We start from the raw sequence: 18,210 nt of genomic DNA on the forward strand, positions 1-18,210 counted from the left end.
TATATATATATATATATATATATATAATGTTCTATAACAATTTGCTGTACGTTGTGAAGAACTTGTGTGTAGGAATCATGGCATTAAAAGACAACAGAGGGAGTTGAGGTGTGGATTTTTCTAAGTTGTAGTCAAAGACAAACCTTCAAAGGTAGGGAAATCCTTGAGAGCAGGACACCTTTTGGAGATCTGGGTTTCAGTACCTCTTAGCTACAGATACAACATTGGAACAGTTCAGGTGGGGGGTGGAGTGTCTTTTTTTAACAAATTTAGCATATAGTAGTAGTTAAATTCATATAAGCTGTAGCTAGCTAAAGAGTTGTAGCACTGTAAGCTAAGGTTATACTTCTGAACTCCTTTTTAGTGTGCCTTGAAAGAAGTAAGGGTTTTCTGACTTGGCTTAATATGTGATCCAATAACTTGGATTTTGTTGTCTTCATTCCCTTCCCTACCCTTCTGCTCACTAAAAACAAATGCATGACTACAGGTCAACTTCAAACGTTGTTCTTCTGCTTTAGGTGACCGATGCAGTGAGTGAGTCGGAAGCAGCTCAGTGCAGTTGTAGGTAAGTCATCAACAACAGAAATGTAACCATATCCTACACAGCAGCATTTAACCAGTATATTTTTTTAGAACTCCAATATAAACTACCAGAGCCTATTAAGAGCAGTAGTGCATTTACCTAGCAATGCTGCATTTGCTGGAGATCAGCAATAACTGATGTGCTGTAAAGTGGAAGAAACTCAGATACGCTCCTGTGGTAATCCCTAAGCAGCAAGTTGGGGGGAAAATTCCCTGGAGTTAATGGCTGGTGTACTTGCTTACACAAGAGTATTTTTACATCTCTTCCTGTCTCTGATATAACTGAGTACCTTTTCTGTCTGCTTAAAAAAATACAGCAACCAAACCTTATGGGTTGGTTTTGTTAGTTGCTTAAGGGGAAAAAAAAAAAAATTATCTTTTGATACCAAGATATTAACAGGATTCAAACATACATATTTGTTCAATCCTAACTAGATAAGCAATGTGCTTCATAAATGTGTTCTTGTGAGTACTTGCATCCTCCAGATTCGGAAACTGACACAGACCAAGGATAAGGTTCGATCTTACTTTTTTTTCCCCCCACTGGTTATCTTGTAATTCTTTTACTGGAGAGATTGCACTTTTCCCAGGGGGAAAAAAAAAAGTTTTAAACTTTGGGTTGAAAACAACACATATGCAGCATTATATCTACCCAACGTTTCTAAATAAACCTTTGAGTGGAATCCAGGGCCAACAGTTACACTTCAAATACTTGAAGTTCAACTGCTTCCCTTGTGCTGTTTTCCCGTCACAAGAGGGGACCTGACAAGACAGAGGCAGGTATTCACCGTGGCTGTAGTTGGAAGAATGGCTGAATTACTCTGTGTAGAAGCACTGCTTCTCCAGCTGTTACCTTGCTACAGAGAGAACCTAGCATATAGCTTTGTGCAAAGACCCTGTAATCTCTGTCTTTGAAGACCTATAGTTAAATAGAGCAAACAACAATAAATATACGAACAGTAGATCATTTCTTCCAGTGTAATTTTTGTTACAACAGAAGTGAAGATATTTCATATTAAATTCATACATGCAGAGATCTGTGATGCTTTCTTTGCAGTGTAGTGGGTAACAGAGTCTGTCCAGCACTTGGAATAACCTGGGCGAACCAACTGCTAATGAGACTGATGGTCAGCCGAGTACCACAACCTGCACCATCATCTGGAGTTGTGTCACACCCCACTGGAAGTGTGAGGACTTTAAGAGTAGTTTTTGCTCCTCATCTCCCTTCATCCTCTTGCTGCTATACAGTAAAATTGGAAGGTGTGAAAGGCATAAAATAAATCCTTTGCACAGGAAAGCATCCTGCTCCAAAAATGTATCAAAACTTTTGCTTCAGGAGGAATTACTAGTAAAATGAAATTCTCCCTAGATGAGAGAAGTGGATGCTGAAATATATAAGCGGTGATATGACTGTATCAAGCCAGTGATATTGTGCAAGAAGACCTTTTTATACCTGGACATATGTTCATCAGCTTTTCCTCTTGAGATAAGAATTCCAAAGGAGAGTAAAGCTGTGGGCAGGGGGAGGCTGCACAATGGAGTGTGATGTGTCCGATTGTTTGAATAGCACACTCATCTAGGAACAGTGTGTACTGCAGCTGTGTACCTTCTCTTGTTTCCAGACCCAAAGGGACTCAAATTCAACAAGTCACTATTGCCTGCTGGTGTTCCTGGGCCTCATGCTGTGCTGCTTCTACCTGGAGGCCTTCAGAAGTAACAGAAAGCAACTTTGTCCCAGAGCAGCCATCCTATGTTAAAACCACTTGTTATTAATATTAGGATTTTTTAAAAATACCAGAAAGATATTCAAGTTTAGCATCTTAATGTAAGAATTAAAACTGTACCACTTTTGTACTGTATGGGTATATCTACCTTCATAGAACTTCTACAGATTTTTTGGAAATGGTTCTTTTCCTGCTTTCCAGTTCCCTCAGAAAAAGCCTCTGTACTCTCTTCCATTTGAAAAGTAGCGATTCACCTGCCATCCCCTTGCTCTGCTGCCCCTGGTGAAGCTGTGTAGCCAGGTGGTTTTCCTGCTCTGCACATCTCTGTTTTGTTTGCTCTGGATAGATTCTTCATCAGCTTCTGGATCCCTGCCTGTAGTATCTTCTCTCCTTACCACTGGGGTCTTTGTGCTTCTGAAGGACACTTTTAGCTGTTTTCAGGCATCCATGGAGCTGCCCATCATGTTACTCTGCTCAGGGTCTTTTTTGTTCTTAGAGCTTTACATGTTTTTTTCTCCATCTTTAACACATCTTTTCCTGTTGACCTCAGACTGCTGCTATGACTTGTGCTTTTTCTAGTCATTGCTGAATTCACGTGGGTGAAGGCTGGATGAAGTTACTTGTGCACATTTTCCAAAGGCCTTACCCCTTCTTTGGCCTGTGGTATGTGGGTGGCTGCTCATAGCTGTGTATGATGCACAGACTTGTTAAGATTTCAGATTGCCCCCTCCTCCCTGCTTCCCCACCAGGTTGCCCAGACAAGAAGACTACCCTGTCCCAGGTTTTTCTGTGTGGTTACATTGCTCCAGTTCTGTCTTTCGGCAGATGAGAACCTTTTGCTCTCCATAGGCTAAAACAATAAACTCATCCACAAATACAAGTTCAGAGGAATGATTCTCAAGTGCCTTGGTCAAAGGCAAGTCCAGGTGGATTCCTGTGTGTTCTTGAGGAGCACTGTGTTAGTGACATCGCTGCCACCTCTGCCTTTCCCCCTGTAACCCTCTGTGAGGACAGAGCAGCCATCCAGTCGTGCAGAAGCATGCAGCCGAAAGGAAAAGTTTTGTCTGGTGTACAGGGGCTCAGCTGGCAGCTTCTCTGGGGACAACCCAGTATGACACAAGGAAGAGACCCAGAAAGACAGTGACTGTGTGACTGCCTGAGGGAAGTTCTGGAGCAGAACAGGCACAGTCACACCTGTGAAGCTGAGCGACGGGATCTCGAAGCAAACAGAAAAAAGGATGAGTGGCTTTCAGTGCCTCTGAGCCCCCTGCAGTTGTCAAAGGGGACCTTGTGCGAATAGCATAACAAAATGTCTTTAAATCTCTTTTCTAAAATGTCTTAATTCCCTGTATTTGAAAATGACCAGGTTGGTTTTCTGTAATAAAATCCAACCATGATGCTTAGAAGTCTTTATGTACTCAATCTAAAGAAAAAGTGAGAGGGCTATAGCTCAGAGATGTGGCTACCTCAGTCTTCACATCCTTATGTTCCATACCCCCTTCACACAGTTTTAATGAAGATAAACTCATGCAGCATATGTAACACTCAAATTATTCTCTTCCATTCCCTTTTCTTCCATTCCTGTTTATCTGGGACAGGGACTTTAGCCAATATATTGCTCATCCTATTGTACTAATTTGATTTTAAAAAAAGCCACAGATGGCTGTAACTTTATAATGGGAGTTAGTCAACCCCTACCCAGCATTCATTTACAAAAGAGCCTCGTCAAAGCCCAGGCTCCAAGCCCAGGAGCTTGCCTCACTGTGAACCATTTCAGAACAGTCTGATACATGTCTTAAGGCTCAGTTTGCTAATGTTGCGATTGCTCTTCTCACAATGTCACTGCTCACAGGAATGAGACAGAAGTGATGAAGTCACAGATGGGTCTGTTTACTTGAAGAAAAACAACAAATGAAAGTAACACCTTACCTGAGCAAGTCCTCCTGTCCTTGCCCAGGTTATTTAATCCCCCAGCTGGAGGCTTAAATCTGAGTCAGAGCATGTTAGAGTAGGTTTGGTAGCTCATCATCACACACAAACCCTGAACCGCTAAAATGCCACCAGCCCATCCCTCAGCAGCTGAATGTTCAGCAGCAGTTTCTATCCCTTTCTTTAGTGACTCACACACAGAGTCAGAAATCCAGGATGTTCATCTGGCAGCAGCAGAGCTCTGGGGGTGCAAACTCTCAAGACTGAACTCAAGACTCTCTGAAGCCTAGGGGCAAGAGTGTTAAAAGATGCTTAACTTTTAATAAATGCCATTTAAGAACCTTCCCTTTATACAGCTTTATTAATCTTTGGATTTTACAATTGAGAGTTGTTTCTATACAGGAAAATGCTGAAGTAATTTTTTACAAAGATTTACATTCTAGAATGCATTAAGTATATAATCTTTATCCTGTAAAACTACATTTAAATCTTTTTCTACACTTTGAAAAGAAATGTTAAATGACATTTGAGATGCTTTTGAACAGTTTCCAATTAATCTACAGATCTGTGATGTATTTAAAGATGCCTTTTTCAGCAGAAATATCATACAGGGTTCTGGAAATGCAGAACCAAATTAATTTGTGCTTGGTGAAGATAAAAGAATTTACACAATTGACCTATTAAGAAAACAGAGGTAATAAAGAACACTAATGCTTATTACAAGTTACTTGATGAAATCACAAAGGGAGGCAAGACAAGCAGGCCAAGTCTGAATAGGATTTCATCCATAGCTGTAACTACACACAGAAATCAAAATGCAGCATCTTAAAGCCAATTGTGGAAGGTTTATTTTTTTAAAAATCAAACTTGAAATCCACATATCGGGGTGGGGGGAATGTTTCTCCTCAAGGAGGATACACTGACATTACAAATGGTTTTCTGGTTTTGCTGTTGTTGGGTTCTGGTTGTTTTCTAAACCAGGTCCTAGAAAAAAAATACCCTTCCTGACCGCACAGAACTCATCTGGCTTAATTATACTGTAACCTACCACCACTGCTGTATCATGCTTCTACTACATAATTTAAAACTAAAGACTGACTGACTTTCCCTGCTTGAATTCGGAATTGAGTATAAATATAGGGAGCCTAAGGATAGATCTGGTTTTAAAAACTACTTCACTGTGCTTGTTCCATGCTGTATACAGTTTTTAGGCTCTCTTGCTTGTATGTGCCAGCACAAATGACAGAGCAGCTTTGAGCTTTCTGATGTAGCCGGAGCATTAAATGAGCTTCCAACTAGATTCTGTAAATATTTCTTATTTTAAAGCAGCTATAACTGTGCAGCTTCACTATGAACATAAGCATCTTCTCAGCAGCTTGCATCCTTTGACCTCTATCAGATGGCGGCACTGTGTTTTGCTTCTTGCTTTGTTGTTTCAGGCTTTTTTTCAAAGAAACTATGGATCTTGACTATTCCCTGTACTGAGACTATTATGAATGGTTTGAGGAGGAAAATAAAAAAAGTTCGAGATTTCCCTCAATACTCTAAACTAACTGTTTAAAAAGCCAATGTTATACCAATACTTCTGTAAGTCTGTGACAATGTAAGTTGCTACAATGAAACGGTAAACTTCAGTGTGACATCTTTTAACATTTATTCTCTCAGTACAGGCTAACATTACCAGAAATGCAGTTCTCTTAGCAGCTTTCAGACAAAATACATGACCTGCATAACAAAAACTAAAATAACTTGAACTCATCAAGTATTGTAAACACTTCCAATGAAGCACTGCACACCCCTTTTACTATATATTTACAACAGAACCACACCATTTTCAAAATTACTGGATTCAAATGGTACAATTTAAACACAAATCCTTCTCAAGCTTAAAACCATTTTAATTTACCACCATTCAGGAGGGCTTGGGGAGATGGGGAGGGTGTTGATTGTTTTAAGAAAAGGTACAAACTGTAGATAATGCGTCCAATTGTTTTTCTGCTAAGTGCTTTGTTCTATCACTGCAGTACTGCAAGCACAAACATCACAGCAGCAGTTCAGTTATTCCTCTAAAATTAGAGGAGCAAATCATGAAAGAGTTACATTTTACAATAATATTTAGTAAGATCTAAACTCAAGACCAAATATTGCCAATATTCCTAAAGACTTGGTACACTACCAGACAAGGGCAACAGGCACCTTTCCATTAGTTACAATTCTCTGTATGATTCATCCTACGTGTGACTGTTGCTGACTGTACCCCAGAACCAGCCACTGTTTGGAGGAGACTCTCAAGGAACTGGCCTAACCTGGAGTCCTTGTTACGTTTTTTATGAAGTTCACCCTTACAGTTCCGGGCAGGGAAAAGATGCTAGATTAAAAACACAACAGCACTACCAAGGTTGCAGTTTTCCTACAGATGTCTGACAATTTTGAAGGTCTTTTCTCGTTTTCAGTTTCCTCAGAGCTGTTGATTTAGTTTGACCTCCCAGAATTACACAATTGCATATTCTGGTTTTATACTTTATGCAGACTGTTAGCTACAACTGGAACAGAAAAAATTCAGAAAGACTTACATAAAAGCAAACTAAGCAGCCCACCTGAAATCTAAATGTATACAAACCATGTCCTGACAGTACTTAATTCACGATTCAAACACAAGGAAAGTTGGCCTTAACTTTGTTTTTGCACTTCACCAGTTCTCAAACTGCAAACAGCTAATTGACTCATAACTGTAAGGATGTGGCTATCATTCTTGGGGATTTATGGAACTTGTTTCTTCTCTGAAAAAAAAAAATAACAATTTAAATATAAGAATTGTTTAATAAGGAGTAGCTCAACAACTTAATCTTCCAGCACACTTAAACACTATATAAAGGTTTAAAACATTTAAAAGCACAGTACTAGTAATGCCACCAACAGTAAGATCCTGAACAGGAAAGTTCCCTCACTATCACCATACCATGGTCTTGCATTTTAAAAATTTAATGTACATCATAATCTGGCATGATTAAATATTTTATTGCTATTTACACAAGGGGTTTTTTTGAGAGGCTGTAAAAATAATTTTCCTTCAAAGTTGAAAGATGAATGTAAAACCCACATTTTTCAGGTTTTTTTTTTTTTTTAAGTAATTCCTTACCACGCAAATCAGCTCTGTGTCTAGAGAGTTTTGTGGGGTTTTTGGAAGCTCTGAGTGCAGCACTGAGCTCTACAGCATCGGGCCCTACAAGCCCCGCCGAGAGCATCGCGCGGGCTGGGCAGGGGCTGACTGCAAGGGCAGTTTGCAGCGGGAGCTTCTGATGGCAACGGCCGGAGGGAGGCGACACCGTCGCCGGCTGCTGGGCGAAGGGAGGGCTGCGGCAGGGTCCTGCCCGCCCACCGCTTGGGCACGGGTACCCAGCCTGGAGCCCGGTGTACAGTTCCTCCTGCAAAGCCAGCTCAGTCTGGCCTCGTGCAGAAAACCAAATCCATCACGTTTCGCTTTAGGGAGGGGGGAAAAAGTATATATATTATGTATTTTTTAAAATTAAAAGCTCTTAATAAAAAGATTAAAACTCAAAAGTCTACATTATATGAGTATATATTGTTAAGATAACTGAGCAGCAACCTGCTCTCACTCGAGTTCATTAATGAATTGCACTACTCTGTGCTAAAACTTCTACATATTAGCAGCATCATATCTCATGGTTTCTAAACTGTCTTTATAGCAGGTATACCATACACAGCTTTCTTTAAAGAGATGCTAATAAGGTACCTCCTGGTAAACACAGTCAAGTGCATTACATATACAACTTCTTGCATCACGTAACACAGTATAAAACCAGATGTAAAGCCAGTCAAAATACTTCTATGAAGTACTAAATCTAATGACTTTTCACAGCCGGTTCAAATACTAAAACTTGCTTATATCCCTCTGGGTTTACCTCCTTCAGTTGGTGCCAACCTTGAATGAATATTCCAGCTTTTCCCAAAATTAGTTTCATTCAGCATTTTTTAACTCACAACTATGACCACAAATACATTTGTACACACGCTGGTTATTTTTTTTTTACTTTCTCATCCAACTTCACATGAATAAGGATTTTTACAAAAGATGAACAAAATTACAAGCTTTACAGGAAAGCAAAAGGAAATACTAGTGTTTATAAAATACTTAAAACCATACATATTTAGTTCCAGCAGCAGTCCTATATACAGACAGCATATATATTAACCATAAGTAGATTTAACATGGACATGTGGTCAAACAAGTTGCTTGCCACTTATGGCCATCTAGTGCCTCCACCAGGGCCCTTAGGATTTGAGTGGTCCTTTGCACAGCAGTTACTCCACAGTGTAACAGCTCGGCGTGCAGTTCCCTGCTTCTGCTGTCATCAGCCATTACGGAGAAATGCAGGATTTGGGATCAGCATACGGAAATGCTAGAGCACTCTCAGCATACAGAGAATGGGATTGTGAATTCCAGTGGACAAGCAAGAAAGTCAACCTGAGGCTTGATGTTTCCCTAAGAGCAACAGCAGCTGCTCTGGGACAGCTGCAGTCCAAAACTTCTGTATTCTTCAACCACACAAGGTAAAGGTCAAAACATTTTCCGTTTCTTCTGATCAACATGAACTGTCCTGTCTCCATCGACTATTGTGCCCTAAGACTTATATCAACAAGTAGCAAAGTTATGGTCACAGGTATTGCTATTCATGCTAGCTGTATGTTGTGTAACCCCAACCCTCTCTTCTGTAAAATTTAACTAGTGGTTAAGTAAGCCGTGTCTAAGTGCTGTTTTGCCAGCTAAGGTTTCTAACATGACAATAATCAGTGCTGCAAAGGAAAGCCCCACCAATACAGTATGCTCAATTTGACTTTATACAGTAATGTGCATAAATTCATCCTTTTCTCATTCCAGCACTGTATATATTTACTGCTACACATTTCATTTTGCCTGCATTTTCAAACAACTTTGCATTTTGGTATGCTTTAAATATGTTTGCATTTTTACATTTTTTTGGCTGCTGTAATACTCAGATCTATTAAAGAAATCAACATAAGTAGCATGAATGGGAGCAGTGCAATGAGCAACATACATCTATATTGTTTTCCTTTAGAAGAAAATACCCACTAATGCAGTGATTAAACTTGTCCCTATTTAGAAAAGTAGAAACAGCAGTCCTTTAAAAAAACAAACAAACAAAAAAACCCAACAAATGAGAATCTATAAACTAGGTGTTCCTATACATAATGATGAGGAACCAAAGCTTTGAAGGTCTCAGTGCTTCTTTATTCACAAAGGAATATTAGCTAGCTTCTGTCCAAGAATCTCAATGCGCCAAATCAGTATGACTGACACTCAGAGCTCTCGAGTCTGTCAGACAATTATTTCGTTCCTGTGTGAAGGGGAAAAAAACAAATAAATTAAGCAGATGTCCAGATAGTTCAAGCAAATAAACAAAATTACTAGTGTTAAACAGGAACAAACAAGTATGAGGAACTACGGAGAACTGGCCTTGTTCGTGTTGGGTAGGGGGACTCTCTTCCCCATATTCTAATAAATACCTTTTTCCCACAACTTTCAACTAGCAACATGGATAAGATCTATTGATACGCACATACACCCTTTACAATCCTGACCAAGTCTACCAGAAATGCAAGAGCCCATCTATGGGAATTGCCAGGAATGTCTATAGGGTGAACTAAGAAAAGTTCACCAGAAGTGAGAACTAATTTTAATAGCACACACACCAACAATAATGTATTCTTCTGAAGTCATCTGTTATATACTACAGATATGGTTTAGGGGCACAACATTCTGAAAACTTGGCGCTATTGCTTTGAAGAATTATGCTTTACCCTGGATTTGGTTTTTGGCTGAACTTCACTCTAAGCAAAGTTTTGTACACACTTCACACCACAGAAAACTCTGCAGTACATTGATTAGAGGTAACAGTTAAGACACCTTTATGTCACTCAACAGTAAAATGAGAGCCATACAGTTTGGGGTTTCTTGCTACCGTAGGACAAATAGTGACAAAGATCCTCATGTGCAGTTTTGTTAGTACAGAAGCAATTTTATCTTCCTAAAATTAGTTGGAGTTACTGTGTTAGTAAAATGCACAACAGTGTTTAGAACGCAGAACATTGCCAGCTTATTTGACAATATAAGAAACAGTGACTTATTAGGTAAAAACAGGAAATGGGATGTGGCAGTCAGGCACACCATATACAGTTAAGCAAAATAAGGAAGTTTCATATTAGCAGAAGCGTAACATAGACCAGACAAACTTTCAGAGACTGCTCCTGTACAACCTCAGAAACAACTGAAGTTGCATTTAAGGGAATCTGAATATGTACAGCAATCAAGATTTTTTGACCCTTTGCAATAACGGGGCTGAAGTAAAAAATACTTAGTAACTGGGCTTTAAAAGTTCCTGCATTTTCAAGTAGCGTTTGCAAGAACGCAAGATTCCAGCAGTTTTGTATCCACTGTAACAGTTAGAAGATCCACAGCCAGAGACTGCTTGATATCATAAAAGCCAATGCTCTTCACTGGTCAGACTTTAAGCACTTGCTTAAAATTAAGCATAATTCACAAAAGTGTTACGGAACAATGCCTTAAGCATACGCCTTAAACGTCTTACAGAAGCAGGATCTTACCAATCCCTGGGTGTTTGTTGTTTTATTATTTATCACATTCTTTTTCTCAAACCCTACTGATGATATCTACTTTTGTAAGAGTATTGTAGGGCTTCTTACTTGAAAATGATCTTCAGTAGCCTTGCCACCCATGTTAAGAACATTCAGAGAACTGGCACGCTTCATGCTGCAACCAGGACAGTGAACATGCAAGGATAAACCAATCAGAATAGCTGAAAACTAACAGCTCTAAAAACACAAGTATAACAACGAGCAATGCACAGTTAAGGGAGTTTTAACAGTGCCCCGAAACTGATCTGAAGGATTCCCTTTAAGATAACTACATAACTTAGAATATGTTAATATTCAGTTCTAAATTACATATAAAACAAAAAAAAAATTACAAGCTCCTCAGAGCTTAAACATTTCAGGCAACTGATTTCATTTCAACTCAAAATCTCAGTTTTCAAAGCATATCAAATTAATACCCTGTCTTAGCATTGATTTTTAATTAATTCTCAGTTTCAACTTTATGCAGCTTCTTACAAAAGCATCAAAATATTCAGACAGTTTAGGGAAAAAAAACGTGAAACATGAGTAAGTTTGTCGCATAGGCAGCATTTAACTTGGCAAAGCTACAACAAACATTAGTTTAGTACTTTCTGCCTCATCTAGGCAAGTCTCCAGAATCTATTTCAAAAAGGATTTAAAAATCTTTTATTTTAAACATTTCAAAGTGAAGGGAGATAAGATGGTTGGTGCTATGAACTGTGGTTATGATTTTGGCTTTACAATGCTCTGAGCAGTGGTAACAACAACCCTAGATCACCTTACTGAAAGAAACAGATGAGGGAATTAATCAACACAGGAGCTACTGACAGTCAAAATATCACTGTATTAACAGTAATATCTACTGCTGTTTGAGATGAGGATTAATAGTTTATCTACATTTCTCAAACACATACAAAATTTAAGAAAAATGTTTTTAAGCGTGTGTAATGAAATTCAAGATTAGCCTTAAAATTCTTATCATCACGGTGACAACAGGAACGTCTGATGTCCTTTATCCCAAAGCGTCTGTACACTACACAGAATGTTCTGTCTTTGCTTTGATTTTTCACTAGATCTTTAACTACTTCCCAACTACTAAGTGAGGGCTTTGTATACATATTTGATGAACTGTTGTTCACAAGACAATGAGGCCCTCATCCTGCAGTGCTACCTACAGCTTTAGAGACAACTGGCCAGGCCAATTCAGTTTCCAATGCCTTCCAATAACATGGAGAGGTTTATCCGTACAGATCACACCAGATTATTAACCAGTTTTTCTATCTACTGAAGCAAGACTACTAACAGTCAAAGTCAAGGACGAGTTTTAAACGCTTTCGTGAAGCAAGGGTTTAGCAGAATAATGAACCAAAACACTAACACACACAGAGGCACCAGCTGCCACATAACATAGGCTTACTGGTTTTTCCTAGCATTAAATCTGAACATTTCAACGAAAGCTAGAACGCACACAATTTAAAGTATCTGACGTAAGTGTTAGCAACAACAAAGCAAGGAATCATGCATGGTATACACCTCTCATTTATTCAAGGAAACATACAACAGAGGTTATATATGAAAGTCAAAGTAAGTTAATCTGTAAAACACAAACAAAACATTACATAAAACTCTCCAAAAGAGCATAAAGGTTTATGGAAAACCTTCCAGGGAAACAGAAAATCCACCAATAAAAATTTACATGCATACTTCTAGGTTCCTGCTGAAGTGCCAATTAAAGAAAATTTTTTATCACACATGAGATACTAGTTTGTTTGTAGGTTGGTGGTTTGTTTGGTTTTGCTTGTTTGTTTGTTTTTTAAAAAACAACATACTTAAGAATTTAGTCTGGCAACTGTACTTTTAATTCCTTCCATATTAGCAACTTGAGTGCACAAATAACATGCAGTTGTTTTTCTGGTGCGTAAGTAATAGCAATAATGAAAGCCTTTTTTTAAGTTACAAATCTTAACTGTTCTGCTATAGGATCAAAATTTTAAAAGTGACAAAAATCAAACCTAACACTAATTAAGGAAAGTTAAATTATTACAAAACTGAATTCTGAAATATGATAAAGAAAGAAATTATACCATACTTCAGGTATTGTATCTTTCAATAAACAGTTCTTAAGAGATCTGTTTGTTGTCAAAAAGGCTTTTACATGATTTTACATAAACAATTTCCCTGATGAGTTTTCCAGTTTATTCTCTTCAACCTTCTGAATCAAGCAACCACATGAAAACTAAGTCTGTCTTTCACGCTGTGCTATCAGTGTACTTCTATTTGAGTATTTCTCACTCAGAATCACATCTGCACTGTCAATTACTATTTACAGAAGCACAGAGTAAGTAGCAGGTGTAAATCAATTTCAAAATAAAGTCTTCATAGAGACACAGGCAGGGAATGCAGAGGTGTACTGGTAAGGAGGGAGGCACGCCTGTCTTCCACCTAGAGTGGCTGACTTCACATCAAAAATGATTTATATGTGTGCTATGTCAGTACTGTAATATTCAGCTATCAAACACACTAAAAATTAAAGGTTTGCATAATCAAAACTGAATTTTCCTTTTATTAAACTCAGAAGTAGAAAAAAATAACTATTTACTAAAAGTTTCTTCAGAAAATAAAATCAAAATTACTTATTCTAATATCAGTATGTACAGCTATGCTTCAAAATCTACAAAGCTGGTGTTTAATACCAAAAATCTTTGCATTTGTTATTAAAACTAGCTAATATAAATTAGGATTAAAAAATGTCTCTCTCTTACAAGAACATAAATTGTATTATTTCTTGTCTGAATACACTCAACGTGTCTATCTACTACATAAAAGCCTGTCAATGCAATTGCAAATTTTAAGAATAAATTATTGAGAACTACAGTGACATCTGAAAAACAAGAATACTTCATCAAAAAGGGAAAGCAAGAAAAAAAATATTGCTATGTCTTCAAATTTGTTTCACATAAGATTTCCTCAAATAAATAAATTAATCTGGTGATACAGACCCCACAATATAATTGATGCTAATGTGGGTAGATTACTTCTGTGTTGGTCAGATAACACTACTGAAGTGCAGACAATAAAAAGGCAGAGGATTTCTTACAGGACACTGCAAAGCCAAATGTCTTCAGTTACATGCAAGCACAATTTCCTACACCTATAATTACAGAGTTACTTTACCCACAGAAAGTTAGCTCTATTTACTACAGAGAACAAGGAATAAAACTCTTGGATTTAAGAAACTGAAAACCTTTCCATGTCTCACAAAAATAAGGAGAAAAAACCCAAAATTAGCTATGAATATATGCATCTATTCATAGAAGAATATACCTGGACTATGATGTATGAACTCTAGACAGAACTGAATAGAAACAGAAAACCAATGCATAAAAATGCCATATAAAAATGTATAAACATATAAAAACTGAAGACAAAGTAGGATATTCCTTTTATTCTATTTTGGCTTGCATTTGCTTGTTTTTCCTAAAGCATTTTAAGTTTACATATTTCCTTCTTCTAATCCTATGCTTCTTCACAGTTTATTCCCAATCTATCATCTCAGAGGCAGTTCTTATTGATGTATCAATAAAGAAAAAGGGATTTTTGAACTTGCATTTGCATCGGTGCCTTCAACATCAAGTCTCTGGCAGCCAAGAGTGACTATTATAAAAATGAGATCAGGCTGAATTTGAATCAGATAACTGAGGAAGCGAATTCTACATGTACACAATGTTTTACAGCCTCATAAAAACACTAAAGCAAAGCTTCACTCCTGGAGCACTTCACAATACATTGAGACCCTGCCTCAAGATCACTGTCTCAGGCATTACCATCATCATCATCTACTATATTACTCCTAGATCCAGTTGCTCCATCAGAAGTCACTCCAAGTTCTCCGATTTAACTGTTTTAAAGCTTAGGTTCAAAATTCCAATGTCATACAGTTTCCTGTCAACAAAATGAGTTGCTGTTTTCCACATCAAGGGGGGAAAAAACCCTACAAAACTGACTGCAATTATGTCAGGGGCAAGAGGGAACACCCATGAGTGCTATTATGAAAAAGAGTAGTACATTTTAATGTGTACTTCTCTGCAGCAGCCAATAAATGATTAATGTGTTTATGCATTTATCAGAAATATTACATACACCCAAATCCATCATCACATGGTAAACAGGAAAGAGTAGTCAGATTCATTAAAATTTGAATTTTTACCACTGACTACACTGAAGCCAAAACATTAATGAGATGCACAATTAGTTTCAAGTTGATTTCAACATTTTCCTCTGCTCTCTGAAATCTGGGTTTTCCAAAAACAGAAACTAAGAAGGGCTCAAGACAGTAATTCTCTTTATACCCACAGTAATATATAAAGCTATACCAAAAACATACCACGACATTAAACAATATCAAGAATATTAGCTGTGGGTTTACTGTATTGAAGATTTTCTTGTAAAAATACGTAACATTTATTATTCTTCACTGCTGTGTGAAAAGGAGAATTTTGCAGACAACTAACATTTATCACTAATTCTATGAGGCCTTTCTATTTTTCAAGTGGATAAAGCAGTAAAAAGGAAAGAAACACTATTAGAATTAACTCTTAAAAGCAAATATAATTCCTCAGATGTTACAGAACTTTCATTATAAATTTAATAAATTATTTCCTATTGTATTTTTCTTTAAGATACAAATCTATATGATATGCAGTTAGCTAAGCAGAGAAGAATACACTGCCCTAGGTACTACACTGGGCTACATGGGGGCACAGAACGAGGGCACACCAGCACAGCTAAGAGCAGATAATTACCCTGGATTCTTTGGTTCACTGTCCCGTGAACTTCCTCCCTTCAGCTTTCTAACCAGCTTCTCACTGCTGCGTCTAATGGAAGCACGAAGTTTGCTAAAGGAACCACTGCGTTTTAAAGATCCAGTGCCATCCTGAAAAAAATTGAACAAATGTGAAGCTGCAAAAGTTTGTTGCCCTCCCCCTAAACCTGGCTCAAAAACATTTCATTGATGAATATATTTTTTTAATTGCTATTAATATATACTTGGTACAATTACTTAAACACATAATACCATATAGCTTCAACTTTACAAAAAGGCGCCTTCCAAATTATAACAAAGATTTCTAAAATATGAAGACATGCTCAAGCCGTCATTCGTAATAATTAATAAAAACCCATCACAGCAGTTAAACAATTCACCATCACCATGTCACTATTTCGTATGAGCGCACTGCGGTTAACAGAGTACAAGCCCCAAGCAAAAGCATTCCATCAGTCTAAGAAGAAAACGGTTTCATTCTTTCTAAGTATCTACATTACTTGCAAACATGTTTGATTAATCCTAGAATCCTTAAAGATATTTCTGATCAGAAACATGTATGGTTAAATTCCTGTGCTTCATTTTAACTTTCACCAAAGAAAATGTAAAACATGATAAAATTAATTTTTCATAGATTGCATTCATGTTTTACACAGCTGTGCTGATACAAAGAAGCTTCCAACGGACCACAATTCTATTTTTAAATGTTTTACTCTTAAGAACCCAACCGTTTAGTAAGATTAGAAGTGACCTTTTCCTACTTCATAGAAATCCTATGTGATTATGAAGAATTATAAAAGAATTGTAAATGAAAAAGTACTACTAAGCAGACAAAGACAGACACCTGAGTTGGAGTGAGTTTATTAGAAGTTAGAAAGACAAATACACAAATCACTGAACACCAAGATTAGTAGAGAAAAGCATAATTGCCAAAATCTCACACAAAGACTAAACAGCAATGCTACTTTAGAATAACCATAAGTGAAGACATCCAGAGTTCCATATTGATGTTAACCATGTAATAGTTCTCTAAATACATTTTAAAGCACTTGAAGTACATGCCTTACTTTTACGGGTTTTGTTTTGTTTTTTCTCCTGTAAAGATCACCATCATGCCATTTCAATAATACCTTGTGTGATACTTTTAACTACCTTTTTTTTCATAGTGAACAAGCTACTTATAAAGTTCATTGTTACTTGGTTGGTTTTTGTGGTTTTTACTAATGTATTACACAGCAAATGGTTGTAATAACATTTTGTATGACTAGATACATATCTGGCAAAAGCTACACATGTACAGAAATAGAAAACCAAAAAAAGACACCAGCACTGAAGGAATGGCCAGTTTACAGGGAAGTGTAGCTCTGACAAGAATCTTAAGGGGTTTGCTAAAACACAGCAGTCAGTACTGAAGAGAGAAGTTAAAGCTTGAAGATGGTGCACGCCCGTCATGCAGGAGACAGTATAAGAATCACAAAAGGCATCTAGGCCTGTCAGAAATGGAGAGAGAAAAACTGAATGAAACTGTTGGGAAAAATTCAACAGTTTTCAATTTTGAACAGTTATGTTAACAGTATTTCTAGGTCACGTTCAAAATAATTTTTTTCCAGAGTAAGTATTTGGACTGCCCTTAAGGACAAAATGCAGGCCCTTACAATTACCAGAACGTACATCTTCATACAGTTCCGCCTACGTCACTAATATGCGACTTACAAATGAGCATAAATGATGCTATGCATTCCTTAAGTTAGAATTTGTATAAAATACAAAACACCTTCAAGAAGGGATCACTTTAGTATTACATTTTGTAAACAAAGTAATTTTTTTTTCAGCTGACATTAACACAAAAATAAAGGGGAAAATAAAACAAAACAACAGAAGAGAGAGACACAGAGCAAGGTGCATTCATTTCAGCTTTAACTTCTGTCAGGAATTTTCCTTGAAACAAAACTTCGAGAAGAAAGAGGTCTTCCCCTAACCTCCAGACAAAATTCTGTTCATTCCTTTAAAGAACTAGAATTCAACTAACCTGTATCAATTCAGTTTCACAAGTGGTTTTTAGAACATATCTATGTGTGTATGTGTGTATATATATTATTGAAGCAAAAGCTTCTCTACTTTCCCGGATGCAATGAGGCAGCTGAAAGAATTTACCTTTAAAAATAAGCTGTGGTTCAATTTACACACTTTCCATTCTTCATATAAGTACAGAAACCATTACTGATAGTCTTAACGGAAATGTTTTGAGAGCGTTTACCTATAGCAACTGGAACAAACGGTAATTAAAGTCATTCTTGGAAGTGGCACAGTGCCTTGCTACCAAGCGATTAGAAAATCAAAATTTAACTGTCTTTCAAACTAAATTGCATATATTGTTCATACTTAAAAACAGACTTCAGCTTTGCAGGATTGAATAAACTGAAGTCTAAATTCCAATTAGAACTATTACATCAGTGAAAAGACTGTTCCTGTGGTCTT

At 37.3% G+C, this 18,210-nt stretch overlaps 2 protein-coding genes across 10 annotated transcripts in view; one reads left to right on the forward strand and one right to left on the reverse strand.

The window, feature by feature from the left end:
* The window catches only part of XRCC3 (X-ray repair cross complementing 3), a 16,097-nt gene extending 11,126 nt beyond the window's left edge, over positions 1–4,971 (forward strand). For 2 of the 3 annotated variants that reach the window (XM_026849987.1, XM_026849988.1), the window contains 2 exons: positions 519–565; positions 1,640–4,971. In XM_026849987.1, the coding sequence (XP_026705788.1) occupies positions 519–565; positions 1,640–1,862 (270 nt within the window). In that variant the 3' untranslated portion in view covers positions 1,863–4,971. Of the gene's footprint in view, positions 1–518; positions 566–1,337 lie in introns of all 3 variants that reach the window. The other variant, XM_026849989.1, reaches the window with a different exon arrangement.
* A 120-nt stretch (positions 4,972–5,091) lies between these two features.
* The window catches only part of KLC1 (kinesin light chain 1), a 51,712-nt gene continuing 38,593 nt past the window's right edge, over positions 5,092–18,210 (reverse strand). For 4 of the 7 annotated variants that reach the window (XM_026849979.1, XM_026849978.1, XM_026849983.1 and 1 more), the window contains exons 14-16: positions 15,713–15,843; positions 10,980–11,046; positions 5,092–9,613 (exon numbers count right to left, since the gene is read on the reverse strand). In XM_026849979.1, the coding sequence (XP_026705780.1) occupies positions 9,548–9,613; positions 10,980–11,046; positions 15,713–15,843 (264 nt within the window). In that variant the 3' untranslated portion in view covers positions 5,092–9,547. Of the gene's footprint in view, positions 9,614–10,979; positions 11,047–15,712; positions 15,844–15,938; positions 17,223–18,210 lie in introns of those variants that run through there. The other 3 variants (XM_026849985.1, XM_026849984.1, XM_026849980.1) reach the window with 2 other exon arrangements.

Source organism: Athene cunicularia (genome assembly GCF_003259725.1).
Source record: "Athene cunicularia isolate RWA chromosome 5 unlocalized genomic scaffold, athCun1 chr5_part1, whole genome shotgun sequence".
Lineage (NCBI taxonomy): Eukaryota > Metazoa > Chordata > Aves > Strigiformes > Strigidae > Athene > Athene cunicularia.